Source organism: Rana temporaria, chromosome 9, assembly GCF_905171775.1.
Source record: "Rana temporaria chromosome 9, aRanTem1.1, whole genome shotgun sequence".
Classification (NCBI taxonomy): domain Eukaryota; kingdom Metazoa; phylum Chordata; class Amphibia; order Anura; family Ranidae; genus Rana; species Rana temporaria.
Genome location: NC_053497.1, coordinates 127,443,564 through 127,464,495, shown reverse-complemented (window position 1 = coordinate 127,464,495; position 20,932 = coordinate 127,443,564). Strand labels below are relative to the sequence as shown.

The 20,932-nt window shown below is 45.3% G+C and overlaps 1 protein-coding gene across 1 annotated transcript in view; it reads left to right on the top strand.

Moving 5' to 3' along the window:
* Positions 1 to 19,938: 19,938 nt before the first annotated feature.
* The window catches only part of LOC120914030 (amiloride-sensitive sodium channel subunit gamma-2-like), a 49,982-nt gene continuing 48,988 nt past the window's right edge, over positions 19,939 to 20,932 (top strand). Inside the window, exon 1 of the mRNA XM_040324460.1 lies at positions 19,939 to 20,331. Coding sequence (XP_040180394.1) covers positions 19,981 to 20,331 — 351 coding nt within the window. The 5' untranslated portion in view covers positions 19,939 to 19,980. The remainder of the gene's footprint in view (positions 20,332 to 20,932) is intronic.

Below are 20,932 nucleotides of genomic sequence, written 5' to 3'. Positions count from 1 at the left end.
TATGGCCGCCACTGTATCACAGGAGTGAGCCCGCAAGAGCTTTCCACCATGCGAGCTTGCTCGCATGAAGGTGGAAAGCTCTTGCAGGGGGGGGGGGGGGGGGGAGCCAAGAAAGCTTCCAAGGCTGCAAAACGAGCCGCACAGTGGAGGTAAGTATAACATGCTTGTTATTTTAAAAAAAGCACTGGCTTCCACTGCTGTGAATCACAGCCAGTGAGGGCGAAGCAGGAGGTGGGGCCAAACCGCTCTCTGTGTGTGAATAGACACACAAAGTGGGGCTGGGGAGCAAGCATGAACGAGTACCCCCATACCAAGCGGCTTGCTATGGGGGGCACTCAGCAGTGGGGAAACCCGATAAGAAGAGTATTGGGGCTGCTCTGTGCAAAACCATTACACAGAGGAGGCAAGTATAACATATTTGTTATTTTAACCGCTTGCTGACCAGCAGCCGCAGTTTTACTGCGGTAGAATGGCGCGGCTGGGCAGAACGACGTTACCTTACGTTGCTTCGCCTTTTGGCCACTCGGGGGGCCCACAGCGTGTACACGGAGCCGATGCGAGTGCGATGACAGCCGGGCACCCGTGTCTGCTTGTGACAGAGCGAGAACCGGGGTCTGTGTGTGTAAACACACAGATCCCAATTCTCTAAGGGGAGAGGAGACTGATCGTGTGTTCATACAATGTATGAACACCAATCTCTTTCTTCCTTTAGTCACTCCCATCCCCTCTACAATTAGAACACACATGAGAGAACACAGTTAACCCCTTGATCGCCACTGATGTTAACCCTTTCCCTGCCACTGACATTTATACAGTAATACGCTTAGTGCGCTTTTTTTTTTGGCATAAACTGAGGACATTTTTTTTCTTTTTTTTTTAAAACAAATGTGGGATATTTATTATAGCAAAAAGTAAAAGATATTGTACCTTACATTTATTACTACTTCTGGTTATTCATTCCTCAATTTTTTTTATTATCTGTTCTATGCAATACAAAACAATACCAATTAATTTTGTTCATCTATATTGGAATGTATTTTGTCAAAAATAATAAAAATTTAAAGTAAAAAAAAAAAAAAAAGCTCATAAGTGAGGTATCCAGATTTATTGTCAGTTTTCCCAGCAGAAAATCTGCAGAAGGCAGAGCTCTGATCTCCAGTCTCAGAGCAAACCACCACATTGATTATCACCTCACCTGAAAGTCAATAAAGTAGGTCAGTATTTATTAGGGATTATCCTTACTTATTTTCAGAAACCAGTTCATTAAAACATGCTTAAAAAGAAGCACACTTTTAACAAAGAGCACTTCAATGTCTCACAGTCTCACATCTTTTAGAGAGTTTAGCGGTAATGTGGCAATGTATGATGTCACTATATATATATATATATATATACCTGTATATATAAAATCACAATTGTGCTCATAAGTTTATATAATTTATGATTTCTTGACCATTTTTCAGAGAATATGAATGATAACACAAAACTTTCTTCATAATGGCAACAGAAACTACCCAAATGACTCTGATCAAAAGTTTACATACCCCAGTTCTTAATACCGTGTATTGCCCCCTTGAACATCAATGATAGCTTGAAGTCTTTTGTGGTATTTGTGGACGAGGCTCTTTATCTTCTCAGATGGTAAGAGCCGGTTCACACTGGGGCGACTCAGCCGCCTGACAAGTCGCGTCCCATTGTATTCAATAGAACCGTTCTAATAGGAGCGACGCAAGTCGCTCCGACTTCGAAAAAGGTTCTTGTACGACTTCGGGGGCGACTCAGGGCGACTTGCATTGACTTCTATACAGAAGTAATTTTGCAAGTCGCCTCTGAAGTCGTCTTCAGGACGCCTTGCCGAGTTGCCCCCGAAGTCGTGCCGCCCAGTGTGAACCAGCTGCCCATTCCTCTTGGCAAAAGGCCTCCTGATCCTGTAAATTCTTTGGCTGTCTTGCATGAACTGCACGTTTCAGATCTCCACAGAGTGGCTCAATGATATTGAGGTCAGGAGACGAGATGGCCACTCCAGAACCTTCACTTTATTCTGCTGTAGCCAATGACGGGTCGACTTGGCCTTGTGTTTTGGTTCATTGTCATGTTAGAATGTCCAAGTACGTCCCATGTGCAGCTTCCTGGCTGATGAATGCAAATGTTCCTCCAGTATTTTTTGATAACATACTGCATTCATCTTGCCATCAATTTTGACCAAATTTCCTGTGCTTTTGTAGCTCACACATCCCCAAAACATCAGCGATCCAACTCCGTGTTTCACAGTAGGAATTATTATTATTACACAGGTTTTATATAGCGCCAACAGTTTGCGCATCTTATGCCGCGTACACACAACCTTTTTCGGGTTGTAAAAAATGACGTATTTTTTTTATGTCATTAAAAACGATCGTGTGTGGGCTCAAGAGCATTTTTCACGATGTAAAAAATGGGCATTAAAAATTTCGAGCATGCTCTAATTTTTCTAGTTTTTAACGTTGTCGTTTTTAACGTCGTAAAAAATTGTTGTGTGTGGGCTTTAACGACGTGAAAAAAACGCACATGCTCAGAAGCAAGTTTTGAGACGGGAGCGCTCGTTCTGGTAAAACTAGTGTTCGTAATGGAGTAAGCACATTCATCACGCTGTAACAGACTGAAAAGCGCGAATCGTCTTTTACTAACACGAAATCAGCAAAAGCAGCCCAAAGGGTGGCGCCATCCGAATGGAACTTCCCCTTTATAGTGCCGTTGTGGGTGTTGTACGTCACCGCGCTTTGCTAGAGCATTTTTTTTTCACGATCATGCGTAGGCAAGGCCGTTTTAACGATCGGGTTGAAAAAAACGTTGTTTTTTGTAGACCAATAAAAATGTCATTTTTTTACAACCCGAAGAAGGTTGTGTGTACGCGGCATTATGCCTTGTTGTCTCCTCTCTAAATGTACTGTTTATGGCTGTGGCCAAAAAGCTCAATTTTGGTCTCATCACTCCAAATGACTTTGTGCCAGAAGGTTTGAGGCTTGTCTCTGTGCTGTTTGGCGTATTGTAAGCAGAGGCGTCCCTAGGGGGGGGCAGAGGGGGCCCTGACCCCCCCAACATCATGCTGTGCCCCACCATGTGCCCCCCCCCATTTTTTTTTTACAATTTTTGTATTTTGCTCCCCGAGAGGGAGAGCGTCCCCAGTCAGCTCTGCGGGGGATTCCTCCCCCTCCCTGTGCTCGCCGACACTGCATAATGCGAGCGCTCACACAACCAGATATTCTAGCCTGTGCCGTGTTTAAGTGTGTGCACTGCAGACTGCAGTACACTGTAATCACTGAACTACATTATCTCCATCCCTTCTCTCCCCCCCCCCATCTGTCTCCCTCCCCCTTTCCTGTTCTTTCAAAACATTCACAATTTACTTTCACTTTCAGTTAGGCAGATAATATACAGTGCAAATTTCTTTCCTGCATCCACAGATTGCAGGAAAGAAACTTGCACGATTCCCCCCATCAACAGACAGTGGTGACAGGGGAATATCCCTCCTGCCCAGCAATTATATTCTCCCGACAAACAGTGATTATCACCAGTGACTATACAGCAACCACTAGTGATAATTATAAGAGAATCTGCTCATTAATGGTACAAATCTCAGCCAGTTTCTGCTGAACCAGCTGAGATTTAAACTGTCTATGGCTGGTCTTAGCTCTTAGGCAGCCCATACATTGATTAGCACTGTGGAGTGTCGGCTTCCTGGCGTGATTGGGCATGTGGGATTTCAAACACACCCGAGCCCATCTATATTGGTTGTAGACAGTTGAGCTCCCTGCAGGTTGCTTAGCAGCAGTGGACCCTTCTCTGACATGCTGATCGGGATGCAATCCAGGTGATGCTCTTAGTCAAATCCTAGTCATAAATATCAGTGATTTTATTGATCAAAGCCCACACTCAAAGCCTACAGGCATAGAGCCCACATGGCTGCTGATCATACGATTGATTATATTTATGTGGTTGTACTCTTGATGCTAATAAATACTGTGTTTATTAGATCTGACTGGGAGCATCACCTGGATCACATGCCGATCAGCATGTCAACAGAGAAGGTTATACAGCATTACTGCTGCTAGGTGACCAGCTGGGGGCTCGGCTCTCTATAACCAATAGTGCCAGCCTTCCCCTGCATGCACCCATAATGTCACCAGCACTAGGTCCTAATAGACTGCCACCGCTGCCAAGGAGACAGACGCCAGACCAGCGCTGTAAATAGCAGGGACAGGACAGCTGGGGATCCCCACTGTGGCAGAACACCAGGGCCCGGTGGCAAGACAACCTTTGCAACCCTGATAGTTCTCCTACTGCTTTGGACCCTTACATTTTCTTGGTGTGCTGGTGACATATATATCTTGTTTTCTGCCACCCTGGGGGGCCCCAGTATAGTAGGAAGGGAGCTCACTGCAGAACATGTGAAAGGGCCCATAGTGGGATCGTAGTAAAGGGCCCCAGGATATATATATATATATATATATATATATATATATATATATATATATATATATATATATATAAAATTGCATTTTATAGTTGGCCCCCCTACTTTTGTCCCTGTCCCCCCATGTGCCCCCCCTAAATATGAAAGCTGGAGACGCCACTGATTGTAAGTGGGATACTTTGTGGCATGATACAGTAATGGCTTTCTTCTGGCGACTCGACCATGCTGCCCATCTCTCTTCAAGTGCCTCCTTATTGTGTCCTGTATTTTACCTGAAGTTATCTGTGGGTTTTTCTTTGCATACTGACTTGTGGCTGAAATTTTAATTGGTCTACCTGACTGTGGTTTGGTTTCAATAGAACCCCTCATTTTCCACTTCTTGATTAGAGTTCGAACAGTGCTGATTGGCATTCTCAATTTCTGGCTCGCAGTCTCCACTCTAATTCCTCCCAAATGTGTTTTATCGGGATGAGGTCAGGACTCTGTGCAGGCCAGTCAAGTTTCTCCACCCCAAACTCGCTCACCCATGTCTTTATGGACCTTGCTTAGTGCACTGGTCCAAATCATTTGGTGGAGGAGGGATTATGGTGTGGGGTTGTTTTTCAGGGGTTGGGCCCCTTAGTTCCAGTGCAGGAAACTTTTAAGGCATACAAAGACATTTTTCATAATTTCATGCTCCCAACTTTGTAGGAATAGTTTGGGGATGGCCCCTTCCTGTTCCAACACGACTGCACACCAAAAATACAGTGTCATGGTGTACCTCGTATCAAAGGTGCATATAACTCACAATACAATAAGATATATATAGGTAAACTAAAGAGTCTAAGTACAAACAGCTGCACCCCTACAAAATATATATATTTTTTTCAAAAAAGCTTTATTTAACCGTACATTTTTGGGCAAAGTCAAAGTCAAAGACATATGCTGAGGCCTCCAAGGCCTCAGCATATGTCAGTGTAGTTGCTTCTTTAAGGGATTGGGCCCCTCTGTGACCAAATCCTAGCGATAGATGAAAAAGTTGCCCCCCCCCCCCATTATGGTGTTAGCCTCCAGGTTACTTCCTCTGATATTCTTTACCAAACACATATGTTTTATGTGTTCTTTTAATGTTTTGGAGAAGAAGGTGATATCATCGAGTTAACTAACAAAACTGAAGTCTCTAAGACGACTTTCCATTAGGCGCTGGAAGGTGCTGGGGGCATAACTGAGGTTGAAGGGCATAAATAACTTGGCTTGTCCAAGGGCCATTAGGGATTTCTCATTGATTGTAGCTCTCTTGGATCACTCCACTCTAAGGCCTCGTACACACGACCGAGAAACTAGACAGGCGAAACACATAGTTTTCCTCGTCTAGTTCCTTGTTAGGCTGTCGAGGAACTCGACAAGCCAATTTTCTCCATTCCCGTCAAGGAAATAGAGAACATGCTCTCTTTTTGGCTCGTCGAGTTTCTCGACAGTTTCCTCGACGAAAATGTACACACGACCGGTTTCCTCTGCAAAAAAATATCTCCCAGCAAGTTTCTTGCTGGTTTTTGCTGAGAAACTCAGTCGTGTGTACGAGGCCTAACATGTTGTAGAGTAACTCCTTGACCTCTTGTCACAAAGCTGGAGAAATGTGTCGGTATTGCTCCTGGATGGGCAATGCATGCATGAGGTGGTTGATGGCTTTAAAGAAACCCGTAATCCTCTGGAATGGAGGCCAACACAGCAGGTGGTTTTCCAGCAGCTGATTAAGCAGTATCTGTTGGGGTAGGGAAAAGTCTTTCCAGGGAATGTCCAGTAGTGACCTGTATTGGGACTTGTCCCAGGATGCCATGACTGCATGTAGAAGGGCACATATCGCTTCCAGCCCTGGTTGAGCCTCGAAGATCAAGTGGCAAGACACCGCATACAGGTCAGCCAAAGTTGCGTGCCTGAGTAGCGAGATTGGTGTTGTTCCCAGGTTGACTATTTGCACTAAGACTCTTCCCCAATGGATCTTGGATAGAGTATAGCTCATCAGCAACTCCCCTGGTGTCACAGTTGCTCCCTGTAATTTCTGGTGGGCCCCAACAGGGAGTGAGCAGACCACCTCTTACAGGGGTGCCAGGAGTAAATTGGGCTTGGGGGTATACCAACCACTCCTACTTGCTCCGGTTGTTTCTTGGTTGCCCTTGCGCTGGACCTCGTAGGCCTGAAGAAGTCTGAGCCACACCTGCAAGCCACAGCCTTGTACCTGTGTTTGTTTTTCGCCAACAGGTGGGGTACATCCAGGTATTTTAAAACATCCCAGGCACTGCTATGTTGCCTGGGCCATGGGGCACCACTACCCCTTTCCGCTTTGGTCTTTGATTAGAATCTTTACCCAGGTGATGCGTTCGACCAGGATAGGTAGATTATTAGCTGCTCTGAGGGATTGCCACCAAGGGTTCAGCTGTTTCTGGGCTCCAAATCTCTGCACATAGAAATCATAGTCCACGATGATGACCTCTGACTTGGTGTCAATTAGTCATTGGACTTCTTGCCCGTTGTCTAAAGGACTAACACTGGGCTTAGTGCGACCATGTCCTCTGACTTGCTGGTACTTTGACTTGTCTGTCCTGTGGGTCATCTTTCTGGCGCTCCTGGCCCATCCCTCCTGCCGCTTACCCCAAGAGCAAGCAGCTTGCAATGGGGGCACCTAAATAGGCTCAGTCCCAAGCTGATTCTCTGAGTGTTCATTCATGCACAGAGCCGCGGCTTGGCCCTGCCCACTCTCTCTCCTCATTGGCTTAATTGCTGTGATTGACAATGCGGAGGGAGGATCCCGAAAGAGCCAAGGCTCTTGTGCACATCACTGGATCACGATGGGGCTCAGGTAGGTATTGGGGGGGCTTGGGGGCTGCTGCATGGGTTTTTGCATGAGGAATAGAATGCATGAAGGTAAAAAACCTTGCGCCGTTAGAATCACTAACTTATTCTTGCCAGTCTCTCTGGACTAGGCCAGATATGAATTAATCTCTTAAAGAGGAACTAAAGAGGAAGTAAACCCATTAGGGTTTTACTTCCTCTTTTTTTCCCCTGCAAAGTAAAAGTTTATTGGGCTAGTATTCGTCGCATACTAACCCATTATGTTGCAATTACCTGCAAATGAAGCCTGCAATGTCCCCGCTGGTGGCCGCATCCATCTTCGCCCCTCTTACTTCCAGGGCCGTGGCCTACGACTCTGTGACTGGCCGAAGTCGAGTTATGTCACTCCCACTTATGTGCATGGGAGCCACCAGTCACGGCACAAGCCCCTTAGAAACGGCATGATTGTGGACTTTCTTCAGGTGCTTGTTCTTCTGCTGTTTCCTTAGGAAGAAACTTTACCTCAGCTCCAGAAGAGGTATCTTCTCCCCAAACAGACCCTCCAAGTGTGACACAATCTGTTCTAGAGTAGCCCACTCCTCTTCTGGCAGCACCATCACCGCATAGGGGGGTGTCATCCTCTGAGGCATTATTAGCCAGCTTCGCCACCAGCCGGGTATAAGCGAGCGCCACCTTTCAGTCTCTCCTCCCACTCTGCAAGAGAGTGTAGGAACCATTAAACTTCAGTATTTGGGTTAAGACCTAGTGGAGCCATGCTGGAGCCCAATCCTCCTTCCGCTCTGCTGCAAGGGACATATCCTGCTGACTGCCGCTAGGTATAGGTGGGTGCAGCGTGGTGTGGTTGCAATAACACACACAGTCCAAGTGAAATGTAAAAAACTTGTAAAGCAAGACCGTTTACAACAAATCCAATGGGAAGACAGCCCACCCTTTAACATTCACAGATCCTGAATGTAGAGCATGTAGAGAAGCAGGTTTCACCCGATCTGCCACATGTTAGGAGTCAGAATGAGGCCAGAAAAAGTCCAGAGAAGTTGCAAACCCTACATTTTCCCTCCTCATCTGGAACATTTCCCTGCCGCTAGTGCTGTCCTTGACCGACGGGGTACTTGTCCCTACACTACCCACTCGCAATTGCTTGCCAAAACCTGGGGAGCCAGGACTTGAAAAGACTCTGCTGACCCAAGATGGCCACCAATGGTACCCTGGATGCAGCGTAGCCAACTGAAATGCTGTCCCCAGGAGCCAGAAAACCATAGAGAAACCAAGTTTCCCCTCCTCTGATGCAGGAGTTTCCTGCATCAAAGGACCGGAATGCTGTCACAATGAGCCAGGAGACCATAGAGAAGCCAATTTTCCTATCCTCTGATGCAGAAGTTTGTATCTTCTGATACATTTTACCCCATCTGTGGCTTAATCATAAAGATAATGCCATTTTGGGGGAGGGTGAACCTCCTATGGTTGGACATCCATGACTGCTAAAGGAGAGCCACAAGTCCCCCTGGAGTGGTATCGAGTACAACTGAGGCCCCATACACACGAGAGGATTTATCCGCGGATACGGTCCAGCGGACCGTATCCGCGGATAAATCCTCTCGAGGATTTCAGCAGATTTCTATGCGATGGCGTGACGGGCGCGACGCTGTCATATAAGGAATTCCACGCATGCGTCAAATCATTACGACGCGTGCGGGGAATCCCTTTGGACGGATGGATCCGGTGAGTCTGTACAGACGAGCGGATCCATCCGTTGGGATGGATTCCAGCAGATGGATTTGTTGAGCATGTCAGCAAATATCCATCTGCTGGAAATCCATCCCAGGGGAGATTTATCCGCGGATAAATATCCGACGGAGTGTACACACCATAGAATCTATCCGCAGAAACCCATTTGATGGGATTTATCTGCGGATAGATTCTATGGTGTGTATGGGGCCTGACATGGGAAACTAAAGGGTGTATTTAATTTGTTTATATCTCTTTACATTTCCATCTACATGTCTAAAAGAAAATCTTTCTAACGGATCCCCTTGGGGTCTTGAAGCCTATGAGACCCTGCGTGGTCGCTAGTTCTGCCTATTGACTACTTTCCGTTGAACATGTATGTGTCTTTTTCTTCTGTTGAAAATAATAAATTTGATTATACAAAAAAAAAAGAAAATCTTTCCGTTTAATTATATTTTATGCACCTAAGCATTAAGATACTGAATGTTACATGCAGCTGCGCCTGAAAAATAACAGCTGTGTTCTCACTGATAGGGTAAGAATGTTCCCTTTTCCTCCATTTTGAGGATTAATTTACCATATTGTTTACATTATATAAAAGAAGAAGTGTACTAAATAATTTAATTTCTCTGTGGACTACTCAAAATCAATAAATGGTGATCCCAACAAAGTAAGTAATTGGACAGGAAGTAATTAATTGAAAGCTATACTAAGGTGACCATATTTTTAAAATGAAATCCGGAGATATTTTTTTTTTATTAGTAATGACTCTCTGCCCGTCGTCGCTGCCGCCCGCCTCACAGCCTGTCAAGTCCTGGACTGCATTCACACCTCGGCGTACTAAATCGCGGCGTTTTGTCCCGCGAATTGCGGCGACAAATAGCGGCGTTTTGTACCGCGATTCGTGGCGACAAAACGCAGCGATTGTGAATGCAGCCTTCACCCCCTCTATGGAGATGGTTCACATCTCCTATGCTGAACACCGAAAGACGCCTGAAAAAAAGGTCCGGAACTTTTTTTCAGGCGACAGGCGGCAGGGGGCAGGCGTGGAGATGTGAACCATCTCCATAGAGGGCAATGTTACATCATCCCTCTGGCGTGTCGGGGCGGCAGCGGGCGTCACACTACAGGCGACAAAACGCCTAGGTGTGAATGGGCTCTTACCCTCCGGGCCCCCGTGCTACTACTGGCTGGGGAGCGGAGGAAGATCTCTCCGCCGGGAAGGCAAGGAGATAAGCAGGCTGGCAGCTGGCCAGGACTTGAGCCAAGGCAGAAGAACATGCGAGTGGAGCTGAATGGGCATGCGGCGGAAACTGTAGAAATATTCCCTCCACTCCGACCAGCTCATGATTATCAGAAAGGGGGAACAGATAATAGAAAAAAAAAAAATCTTCAATCTGGGGACTGTCCCCTGAAACCGGGGATGTCTGGTCACCCTACTCTATACTCCACCCAGGATCAGGGCAAGGGGGGTGGAGGGGACAGGAGTGCTAGGCATCACAGCTGAATGGGAAGAGAGGGGTGCAGTGTGACCAGAGCAGCTACTATCAAACTGCTGTTAAAGTATGCCCTGATCAGGGCCAATACATCATCAGGGCAGACCTTAGCACCACCGCACCTTGCAGAGTGGCAGCGGGGTGCCAAGTGCTGAAAGAGCTCTCTAAGTTCCTGTACCCGGTACGAGAAGAAACCATGCACTACTTTCAGGTGGAGTGATCTCAGACAGGGAAAGAATGATCTCAGCCTGTTGCTCTGTAGCCTTAGGGCCCTTTCACACTGCCGTGACTTGAAAGTCACGTGGTTTTGCCGCGATTTTAGGGAATGTCTGTGTAAACTTGAGGTCTGTGGACATTAACTTGTATCCAAGTTGGACCAAAGTATTACAGGGACTACTTTGAAGTCAGTGCGACTGGAAGTGGAAGACATTGGGAATCATGGGGTACGACTTGTCATGCAACTCTGATGTCCAAAGTTACATGAAAAGTCGTCCAAGTGTGAAAGGGCCCTAACAGACAGAAGCAGGCCAGGCAAAAGCAGAATGGAGTCAGTTTATCAAGTGGTTAACCCCTTGGGGGAGTGGGGGTAAAATAACATTACCACTACCCTGTAACGCAAGGAGTTAATTAACACTGCCACTCGCCATTGCTGCATTAATGGCCAGTGGCAGTGTTTATCAGGCCCTGTGCATCCTGGTTCACTGTTTCAGGTCTGATTTCAGCCCCGATTTTTGGCTGAATTCGGACTTGAAACTGACCCAAAGATGCACGAGGCTCCTGTCAGGGCCGTCTTTAATGTTGATCTTACCCTGGGCAAAATTTTTCTAGTGCAGGGAAGATTACAAGGACCTAATTTCCTTCCCATTCAGAAACACAGTATAACATTTGAAAGGGCCACCACATTACATTTTAAACATTTGAAAATACTTTTGTTTCTATAAAAGATGCCCAATCTCATAGCCCAAGGGTTGTTAAACTTCAATCTTACAGCTGTTGAGGAACCAAATTTCCCATTGTGCCTCTGGGAGTCTTTGCTTTGGCTGTCAGTCTTGCAATGCACCTGGGACTTACTGTATAGTTCTGCAGGAGCTGGACGGCTAAAATTTGTCTAACCCTGTTAGCCCCGCCTCCGCCTTGTGCCATTGTTGAGGGGATCTTGTAGGGAAGTTTCTATCCCATGCCTTGACAGAAGAAATTGTCCAATTGGACACAGAACTCTTGGGAGACTTGGTGGTCATTTTGGGTGAGGAGTGAGGGCAACTCACACCATTTTGGCCTGCTTTGGGTGCGTGGTTGGGTAGGGACAGGAACCTGCTTTTGAAGGACAGCCTTTAGCGTATGGAGAGGTTCCAGTCGAGTAGAGAAAGTTCAGGGAATGCTCCTCCTGTATTTCTTTCTGGTGGCTGATCCAGTAGCGTGGAGCTAGTGCAGTTACTCCATATTACTCTTCCAGTATTCTGCCAAGAAACACCACCCCTCCAGTAAATTAAGTTCTCCTCCAGCTCCAGTAATACATTTTGACATGAGACTGAGACTGATTATTCACTGAACTGTTGTATGAAAGTGGTATTAAAGTCTATATAAAAAAAATATACTAATGTGCTAGAATACATTGTATACTAATACATTATGAAAGACTTACCTTAATACTAAGCCCTCCAGCGGTGCACTGTCACCACTGCAGAGGCTTCAATCTTCACCTGGTCTTCCTTCCGGGTTCGCGGACTCTGGCCTTCAGGCTTGCGGATCCGCGATGACGTCACCGGCTGCTCGCTAGAATATCTCCCAAACAGTGCACGTTTAGGAGGTATTCATTTTACCTACAGGTTAGCTCGTCATGTCCAGTCTGAGTATAACGAGGCTGGGCACTACGCTAAAGTTAGTGGGGAATGGGAGGGTTATTTGCTCCCATTCACAATTTGTTAAATTATGGGCTGCTGTCATTCCAGAACTGTCCTGTGGGTCAGTCTGCGCTCCAGGGGTGTTGTTTACACCCCTGGGCGACAGGTGGCGCTAGAGGGGTTCTGGCAGAGCCACTTTTCCCCAGCAGCCAATTAGAGGAGTTTTTCCCTTGTGGGGCATGCTGAGGAGGGGTATATCTGGGGCGGACGCCATCTTTATTAGTCCTTCCCGCGGGTTCCAGGTTTCAGGTGCGCGCATCCAACGGACCCCGGCGATGGCCTTCCAGGCCGGGGTCGCATGCTACACGGAGCTCCAAATTGCTGAGAGGGGCCCCAGTGACTTACTGGGTCCCCCAAATTACTGAGAAGATCCCAGGATGGGTGCCGCTCGATTGGGGGGTCGGTTTGAGGAGAACCCGGAGGCAGGTTGTCCAACAGAGCTTGAACGAACCATCAGGGATTTGGTGACCGGAATGCTGACAGGTACTCTTGCTGTCATCCGGTGACCTACTTTCAATCTACTGGGAGGATTCGCTCAATTCGTCCGTTTAGCTCACTCAAGTAAGAGGCCTGTGGTAGAGGCCCTAGAGCCAGGTCTGTGGCAGAGGCCTGTTCCTCCCAGCAATCTAAAGTGACACTTCGGCGGCCAGGCTTGTGGCAGAAGTCTGTCCGGGGGCACTTCACCCACTCTGGCTGGAGTGGCGACGAACAGTGACTACCATTATTGTGCTGTTGAGAGCAGGATTGCTCTTTCTACATCCAGGCCTGATGCCGCAAGTTCTCTATCGCTTCATCAACCTTTCCTTCCTACTGCATGTTGATGTTGGCTATGTTAGGCCTGAAATAAAGCATTTGAAATCCTTTCTTCATGTACTGGACATTCGCTCACTACTTTATTCATCAGCTGCACCCCTAGACAACTTTGAGGTAACTTAATATGCCGATCCCAACAACAAACCAGCCGCTCCTGCGGGGGTAGCGCTACATTTATAAGCGCTAATATGCCCATTTCAAAAGTACAGTGTATGTGTTAATACATACTTATCCTCTATCACTCTCCAGGCTACTAAAATGGTCCCAGGTGAAGTGCACTTGGTATCACTCACTGGCTTATAGTGGAGGTCCACCCTAAAAAAAAAAAAAATACACATAAATTCTACAAAAAAATTGAAAAAATTAAAAATTTTACTTACCAGAAATTGCGGTTGCTATGCAGATCTTCCTAATCTGCCTCTTCCTAGTCCGCGGCTGGTCTTCATCCCCGCGTTGTCTTCTGGGGAATGGTGCACGCTGCCTTCTGGGAACTGTGTGTATCCCAGAGAGAAGTCGCCCATTCATACAGCGCCGCGAGACTTGCGCATGTGCAGTAAGAAACGGGCAGTGAAGCCTGTTTCCCTTAGTGAGGATGGTGGCGCCCCGAGGGATCGGCCTCTGGGGGCCAACATCGAGGGCACCTAGGACAGGTAAGTGTCCTTATTAAAAGTCAGCAGCTACAGTGTTTGTAGCTGCTGACTTTTAAAAAAAGAAATTGCGGGTGGAACCCCCGCTTTATGCAGCTCCCTCTGCAACAGCCTGCTTTTTATGCTGCCAGTGCCTGCCATATGAGTGAGTGAGTGAAAAACGTATATAGCGCTACACATGCGAACTAAATCGCCTCTGGGCGCTTGTTTGGCCAGTTCTCCTTTTGGACCTTAAAAGAGATGGGTTTTGATCTTTCTCCTAAAGGCCAGGTGGTTCTCCTCCAACCGAATGGAGGTTGGTAAAGTGTTCCAAAGCCGAGGACCTTGGACAGCAAATCTTCTTTCTCCTTTGGACTTGTATCTGGTTTTAGGGATTTGGAGTAGATTTTGGTCGGAGGATCGCAGAGTGCGACTGGGGTTGTATGCGTTTAGTTTTTCGCATAGATAGTTGGGTGCCTTACCCAAGATACATTTATGCGTCATTGTTGTTCAAGTGATACTGCGCTGGTCTAAAAATTTTGTGGAAATTAAATTGATTTAAATAGTAACACAATGTAAATAAATGAATATATATAGTTGCTGCTGCAGCAAAAAAAATGTTGGATAAACATCAAGTGCAAATATAAAATAAAATTATGCTGCGCTGCTGTGGTATGACTTAATTACAGTTTCTATCCCAATTGTATCACAAAATTAGAGATATAACCGTATATATATACAAACAATGAAAATAAAGTGACTTAGTGCACACAATAAAGTGCAATCAATATTGAAAAAAAGTCCCAAAGAGATTTCAACAAAACTCCAAATTCTGTGCGGACATGAATGCCAGAAAGGAAGGTGCTGAAAGTAGTGTCCAAGTAGCAGGATAGATAAGAAAGCCACCACCTCCTATCTATATCCTGCTTACCGGATGGGATGGATCCCTATAATGAGGAATCAAATGCGCTTGTGGCTTTACAGCCCAGATGGCAATCAATCGATCCAGCAAGCAAAGGGTCCTCACTTCTTAGTAGGCAATCTAGCTTTCCCCTTTATGTTCACATTACCGCTCTCCAACAAGTCACCATGTAGATATCCAAAAGGAAAAAAGAATCGACATAGAGCAGTATTGCAAACAAAGCTGATTTAATAAGAAAATGTCAGTTTCACTCACATTTAGTAGAATAACAGTAAGCGTTTAAATGTCTCTAGCCGGCCGGCTTTCTCGTATCGCTCGTTCCTTCCGGATGGCGATGAGGTACACACAATAGTGGCGTCAGCACGCCGCTCCTCCCTACGCCGTTTCGTCCTATCGTGGACTTCTTCCAGGGGCACGAGCGGCGTGCTGACTCGCCACTTGATATTCGTTAGCAACGCCCTAGGTCCGCCCAGTTCTGACATCATGTGACCTGGCGTGCCGATCCGCCATCTTGGAATTGGGATCGCTTGCCCTTATTAGTGATATCACATAATAAGGGTGCGGAGAGATGTATATTAAGTAATATTTTCTGCTGAGATTCAAATACGAGCCACAAGGAATAGACAAACAAGGGTGGCAATGTCCATAATCTCGAATAACCCTCCCACATCAGTACATCAATCTCCGAATTTGATAATATCTCAGCATATCCATATTAAAATTTCAGAGCTTAAATTTGCATAAGTTGAACAGGTATATGTAACAAAAATATATATATATGAAGTTAAAAGTTATTTTAATTAATTAAATTAGATTAAAAACAACTATGCATTAAAATTGATTGTTTGCCAGTAGGTGGCAGTGTATCTCAGTTCCAATTCATTTTAAATAAATAAAAAACAATTGGAACATATACATAAAAATTATAGCCAGCCTCATATAAATTAATAATGGAGGGCCATCTAAAATAACAAAATAAATATTAATAATGATGAAAAAATTAATAATAATAAAAAATATATAAAGTATATTTAACAATTTAAATATGACAATTCAGTCTGCACCGAGGATACATCACACATTGTTGCGTAAGTAATGCAGACCTAAATATGTCAGATAAATATACTTTATGCCTCCAAATTATAACCTTATATAAAAACGTGTAGGCCTTAATGTCATATGACTGTAAAAAGATTAAAAATCTATATCCCCCTTATAAAGTTTGAATTTGAAGTCCAGATTTACCAGGATGTCAGATCTGGTTCACACACAATTTCTTAATTAACCATTGTCTATAAATGCGTTAACATCTGTGTCAACATTTAATCCATAGGGGACATAAGTTCGGACTCGATATATCCAAGACATTTCAAGTCTGGACAGCTCCCTTACTAGAGAACTCCCCCTCCAGTGGGATTCAAATTTGTCTATACCCAAGAAGAGGGTGCCCTCCGGATCTCGGTTATGGTGCTGATCATAGTGTTGTGACACAGAATGATTCGGGTAACCAGATCGTATGTTTGCAATATGCTCCCCTAATCGTACCTGCATGGATCGTTTGGTCCTTCCTATGTATTGTTGTCCACATGGACATTCCATGAGGTAAACTATACCCGTTGAGCTACATGTAATAAACGGCTCGATTTTATGTCCCATGGACGTGCTGGTGGAGACAAAATTTGCAGTTTTTTTCGTTTTAATTTTATTGAGGGTGCAAACCTGACACCTACGACATTGGTGATATCCTGTGAGACCCCTCTGAAAAAATGAGACTTTTTTATCAGGAGGGTCTACTACATTAGGGGCAACTCTATCTCTTAAAGATGGTACACCCCTAAAAATTACCCGTGGGTTAGCAGGCAAAAAGGTTTTTAAGATCCTGTCACTACCTAATATGTGCCAGTGCTTCTTTATTATTTTCTTGATCATATAGTGTTGGGTAGAATAGGTAGTGATAAAGGGCACAATAGGCCCTACCTGATTGGTCTTGGGGACAGTTTCCAACAACTGAGATCTATCTATGTCGGCCACCTCTTTCAAAGTATTTTCAAGGATTTCTGGGTCATATCCCTTTTCAGATAGCCTATCTTTGAGGGTGGAGGCTTGAATATTATAATCATCCAGGGTAGTACAGTTCCTCCTCATTCTGACAAATTGGCTCCTAGGAACCGATTTCAACCAATTAGCATGGTGACAGCTCCCTATCGGTATATATGAATTTCTATCTGTTTTTTTGAAAAACGTTTTTGTCTTGAGCTGGCCTTCTTCATTTCTTATTGTTAGATCAAGAAAATTGATTGTTTCCTGGCTCGCTTCGTGTGTGAGACGTATTCCCCTATTGTTGACATTAAGGGCAGATATAAATTCTTCCAATTGGAGTTTGGTGCCTGTCCATAGGAGGAGGACGTCATCAATATATCTGGCCCATAGCCTGATGTGGGGGCTCAGGTCACTATAAATGACGTCCTCCTCCCATTTGGCCATAAATAAATTGGCCAGACTCGGCGCATATTTTGCACCCATCGCGACACCACGTGTTTGCCTATAGTAGTTATGATTGAACCAAAAATAATTATGGCTAGCCGCGTACTCAAGAAGCTCTATGAGAAAGGTCTTCTGGTTGGGAGGAAGGTCAGAGAGGGTGTCTAGATAATATTTTACAGCCGAAATACCCATATCGTGTGGAATAATGGTATATAGTGAATTGACATCGGCTGTCACCATCCAGATGTTCTCATCTACCTGTATTTGAGAAAGCAAATTGATCACCTGTTTGGTGTCCCTCAAGTATGAAGGCATTTTATGTACAAGGGGTTGGAGAAAGAAGTCTATATACTTGCCCACCCTGGACGTCACTGAGTCTATGCCACTGACTATTGGGCGTCCAGGGGGGCAAGTCAGACTCTTATGAATTTTCGGAAGACAGTATAAAATGGGGACCCTTGGGGCCCTTGGAATCAAAAAGGATTGCTCCTTTTCGTTAAGAATCCCCAATTCTGAGCCCTTCTTGACTAGCACTTCCAGTGTATTTTTATATTGTATAACCGGATTTCCCAATAAAGGTGCATATGTCTCACTATCCTCCAGTAGTTTGTTGGTTTCTTGAATGTACACTGTTCGATCCATTAGGACAATCCCCCCCCCCCTTATCGGCAGGGCGAATAACTATGTCCTTATTAGAACATAGAGAGTCCAGACCCTCAACCAACTTTCGGTCCATCCTATCCTTGGCCACTTTGATAGTCTCCAAGTCCCTCAGCACCACATCTCGGAACACCCTTAGAGGTGGTGCCAGAGTTCCAGGGGGATTCCAGGTAGAGGCATTAGCAAGGCCAGAATGAGTATTGACCTGCTGTGTCTCTACTCTGTTAGAAGTTGGTAGGCCTGCAAAGTAGCGTTTGATATTTACACGTCTTACATACTGGTGAATATCCATGTATGTCTGGAATTTGTTTAATTTCTTAGGAGGTGCAAATTTGAGTCCCTTATTGAGTAGTATTTTTTCTGATTGAGTCAGAACATGGGAACTCAAATTATAGATGCCTGCATCACTCACATCCTTGCTTTTTTGGGACTTAGACCTCCCCCCTCTGCACCCTCTTTGTCTTCTACCTGCCTCTTTACGCCTTGATTTGACCTGGGAAAACCCCAATTGTCCCTAGAGGTATTGTCATATTGACCTGACGGGAAGGCTCTTGAGGGGCCTTGTCTATATAGTTCTTGAACCTGACTAGCTCTTTCGTAGTCATCAATCCCATGTGATCTTGGTCCATCTCTGTCTCTCAGAGGGAAAAAACGGTTCCTCGTATCCGTTTCACTATCATACTCATAGTCATAGTCATCCCTTCCTCTGTCTGAGTAATGTCGAGTATTGTGATATATTCTCTGTTCTGAATGTGGTCCAAGGTAATTATTTTCATTATTTTTTTTATTTTACATTTATGCGTCAGACAGAGTGCTTTGAAGGTGATTCTGTCTTTCACTGGAAGCCAGTGAAGGCTTCTCAGTGAGGGGGAGATAGATTCCCAAGGTTTTTTTCCCGTCACAAGCCGCGCGGCCGTATTCTGAACGATCTGCAGGCAAGTGATTTGGTATTTTGGGGGTCCAAGGTAAAGGAGTTAACAATTGTTCCCACCACAACTGCTATGTCTTCTTTGGGAATAAATGGAAATTAGTCTACGTAGTAGGCGCAGCAGATGATGTGAACCGCTGACTACTGACCCTATTTGTGCATCCATTGTCATGTAGGTGTCAAAGATGACTCCGAGACTATCCTAGAGCACTGTAATGCTCTAGGATAGCAGGTTGGCAACCCGATGATCATGACGAGCTCCCTCTCTGTGGGTTAAGCAGCGGACGGGCTGGCTGGCGGCAGTTCTGCTACTGCTCATGGCCTGCATTTTGCCGCCCCCTGAAAGTGCCGCTCGGGACCCATGGTACCACCGTGTCCCATGGTAGGGCCGGCCCTGATCTGGGCTTGACGACTTGCCATCCCAGATTATGGGCATGCACTTCCTTGTCTTGATTTCATGGGCAACATCAAAGGGCTCTGCGGGCCACGGGTTGAGCATCCCTGTCCTACAACATACCTATGCCAGTAACTTCTAGAGCTGTGCCCATAAGCTTAAATTTGTGTTTGTGCGTGGCCTTTTCTCTTCCATATTATGTCACAGCAAAGCAGGTCTGAATCGGGAAAAAGATGCAAAATTGAAAGTTTATTTTCTCTGTGTGAACTTTGCTGTCAATATATTGAAGGAAGGGAAATAGCATGTAAGGTTGTCAGGGACTGGTCTTCTGTGTTAGCTGTTCTCCAGTTTTAAAGCAAGTTAAAGCTTCTACATATGAGAGATATCTGTACAACATACTTAAAACAGGATGCCACAAAAGAGAACAGAATATGTGATGTCAAATCAATGTATTTCCCGATAGAATCCAAGAGCTTAGTATAGCTAGCATTATAAAATGTCCAGTCTTCTTTTAATTGGTTCTCAGAAGTATCAGGCTGTCTATGACTTGGAATCATAATGAGATCATTACAGAGGTTGTCGCTAAGGTAACAGGTCATCACAACAAAAGGAAATATGGATTAGAGGTCCTTATACCTTTGGGCATTGACGCTTCTGTCCTTTTAAGAGCCTCCAAGGTTGGTTCACAGAATTTGTTTAAGCTGGGCTGCTGGCTCTTCGGTTCCTACCCTCTGTGACACAAAGTGACAATGGGCTTCCCAGAGATGAGGGTCTTGACGTCGTCCTATGATGCCACCCCCTTAAGGAAGCTAGGTCGGGCTATCCTGCAACACACCTCGGCTCATGGTATCCCTAACATCTTCAGGTCCAGGCACTGGTTTCGGCGCCTAGTTTGGCTTTTTTTTGTGACATTTGCCCTGTCCTGTGCTCTTTGGCAGTGTACCGAGATGGTCATGACCTACTACACTTACCCATCACATGAGAAGATCATGCTCATCTCAAGTGCCAAACTTAAATTCCCGGCTGTCACCATCTGCAATCTGAACAGCGTTCGACTTTCGTCCATCCAGAAGAACTTCGCCATGTCTACCTCACTGCAGGTGTGAATGTCTAGTAAAGTGTCTTCTTATGTCCTAATAGAGGGGTGTTCAAACTATGGCCCTCCAGTTGTTCAGGAACTACAATTCCCATCATGCCTAGTCATGTCTGTGAATGTCAGTGTTTTACAATGCCTCATGGGATGTGTAGTTCTACAACAGCTGGAGGGCCGTAGTTTGAGGATCCCTGTGCTAATGTGTCTACTGATAAGAGTATGTGTGTGTATATGTGTGTCAGTGAGGAAGGAAAAGAAAGTGCATTTGTGTATATCCCAATATTTTACAAAATTGCTTCTGGGACAACTGTCTTAAACCCCAGTCACTACAGCTTGTTTTCTGCAGGATTTTGCCCAATTTTAAGTCCAACTTCTTAGCATGTTCAGAGAATCAATATGGTCCCTTTAACACTAAGGCAAGCAGGATCATTTGTATTTTTGGGTATATGTCTCAATAACCTGGGATATAGGGAACTGCCATGGACAGGTTCTTTGGTGTAAGCTCTCATTGCTTAATTACTGAATGAGTACCCGATCCAAAACAAATTGCAACAAGTGAAGTCAGGACCCTTCACCTGAATGCTGCTTCCAGGTCAGTGACTTATTGC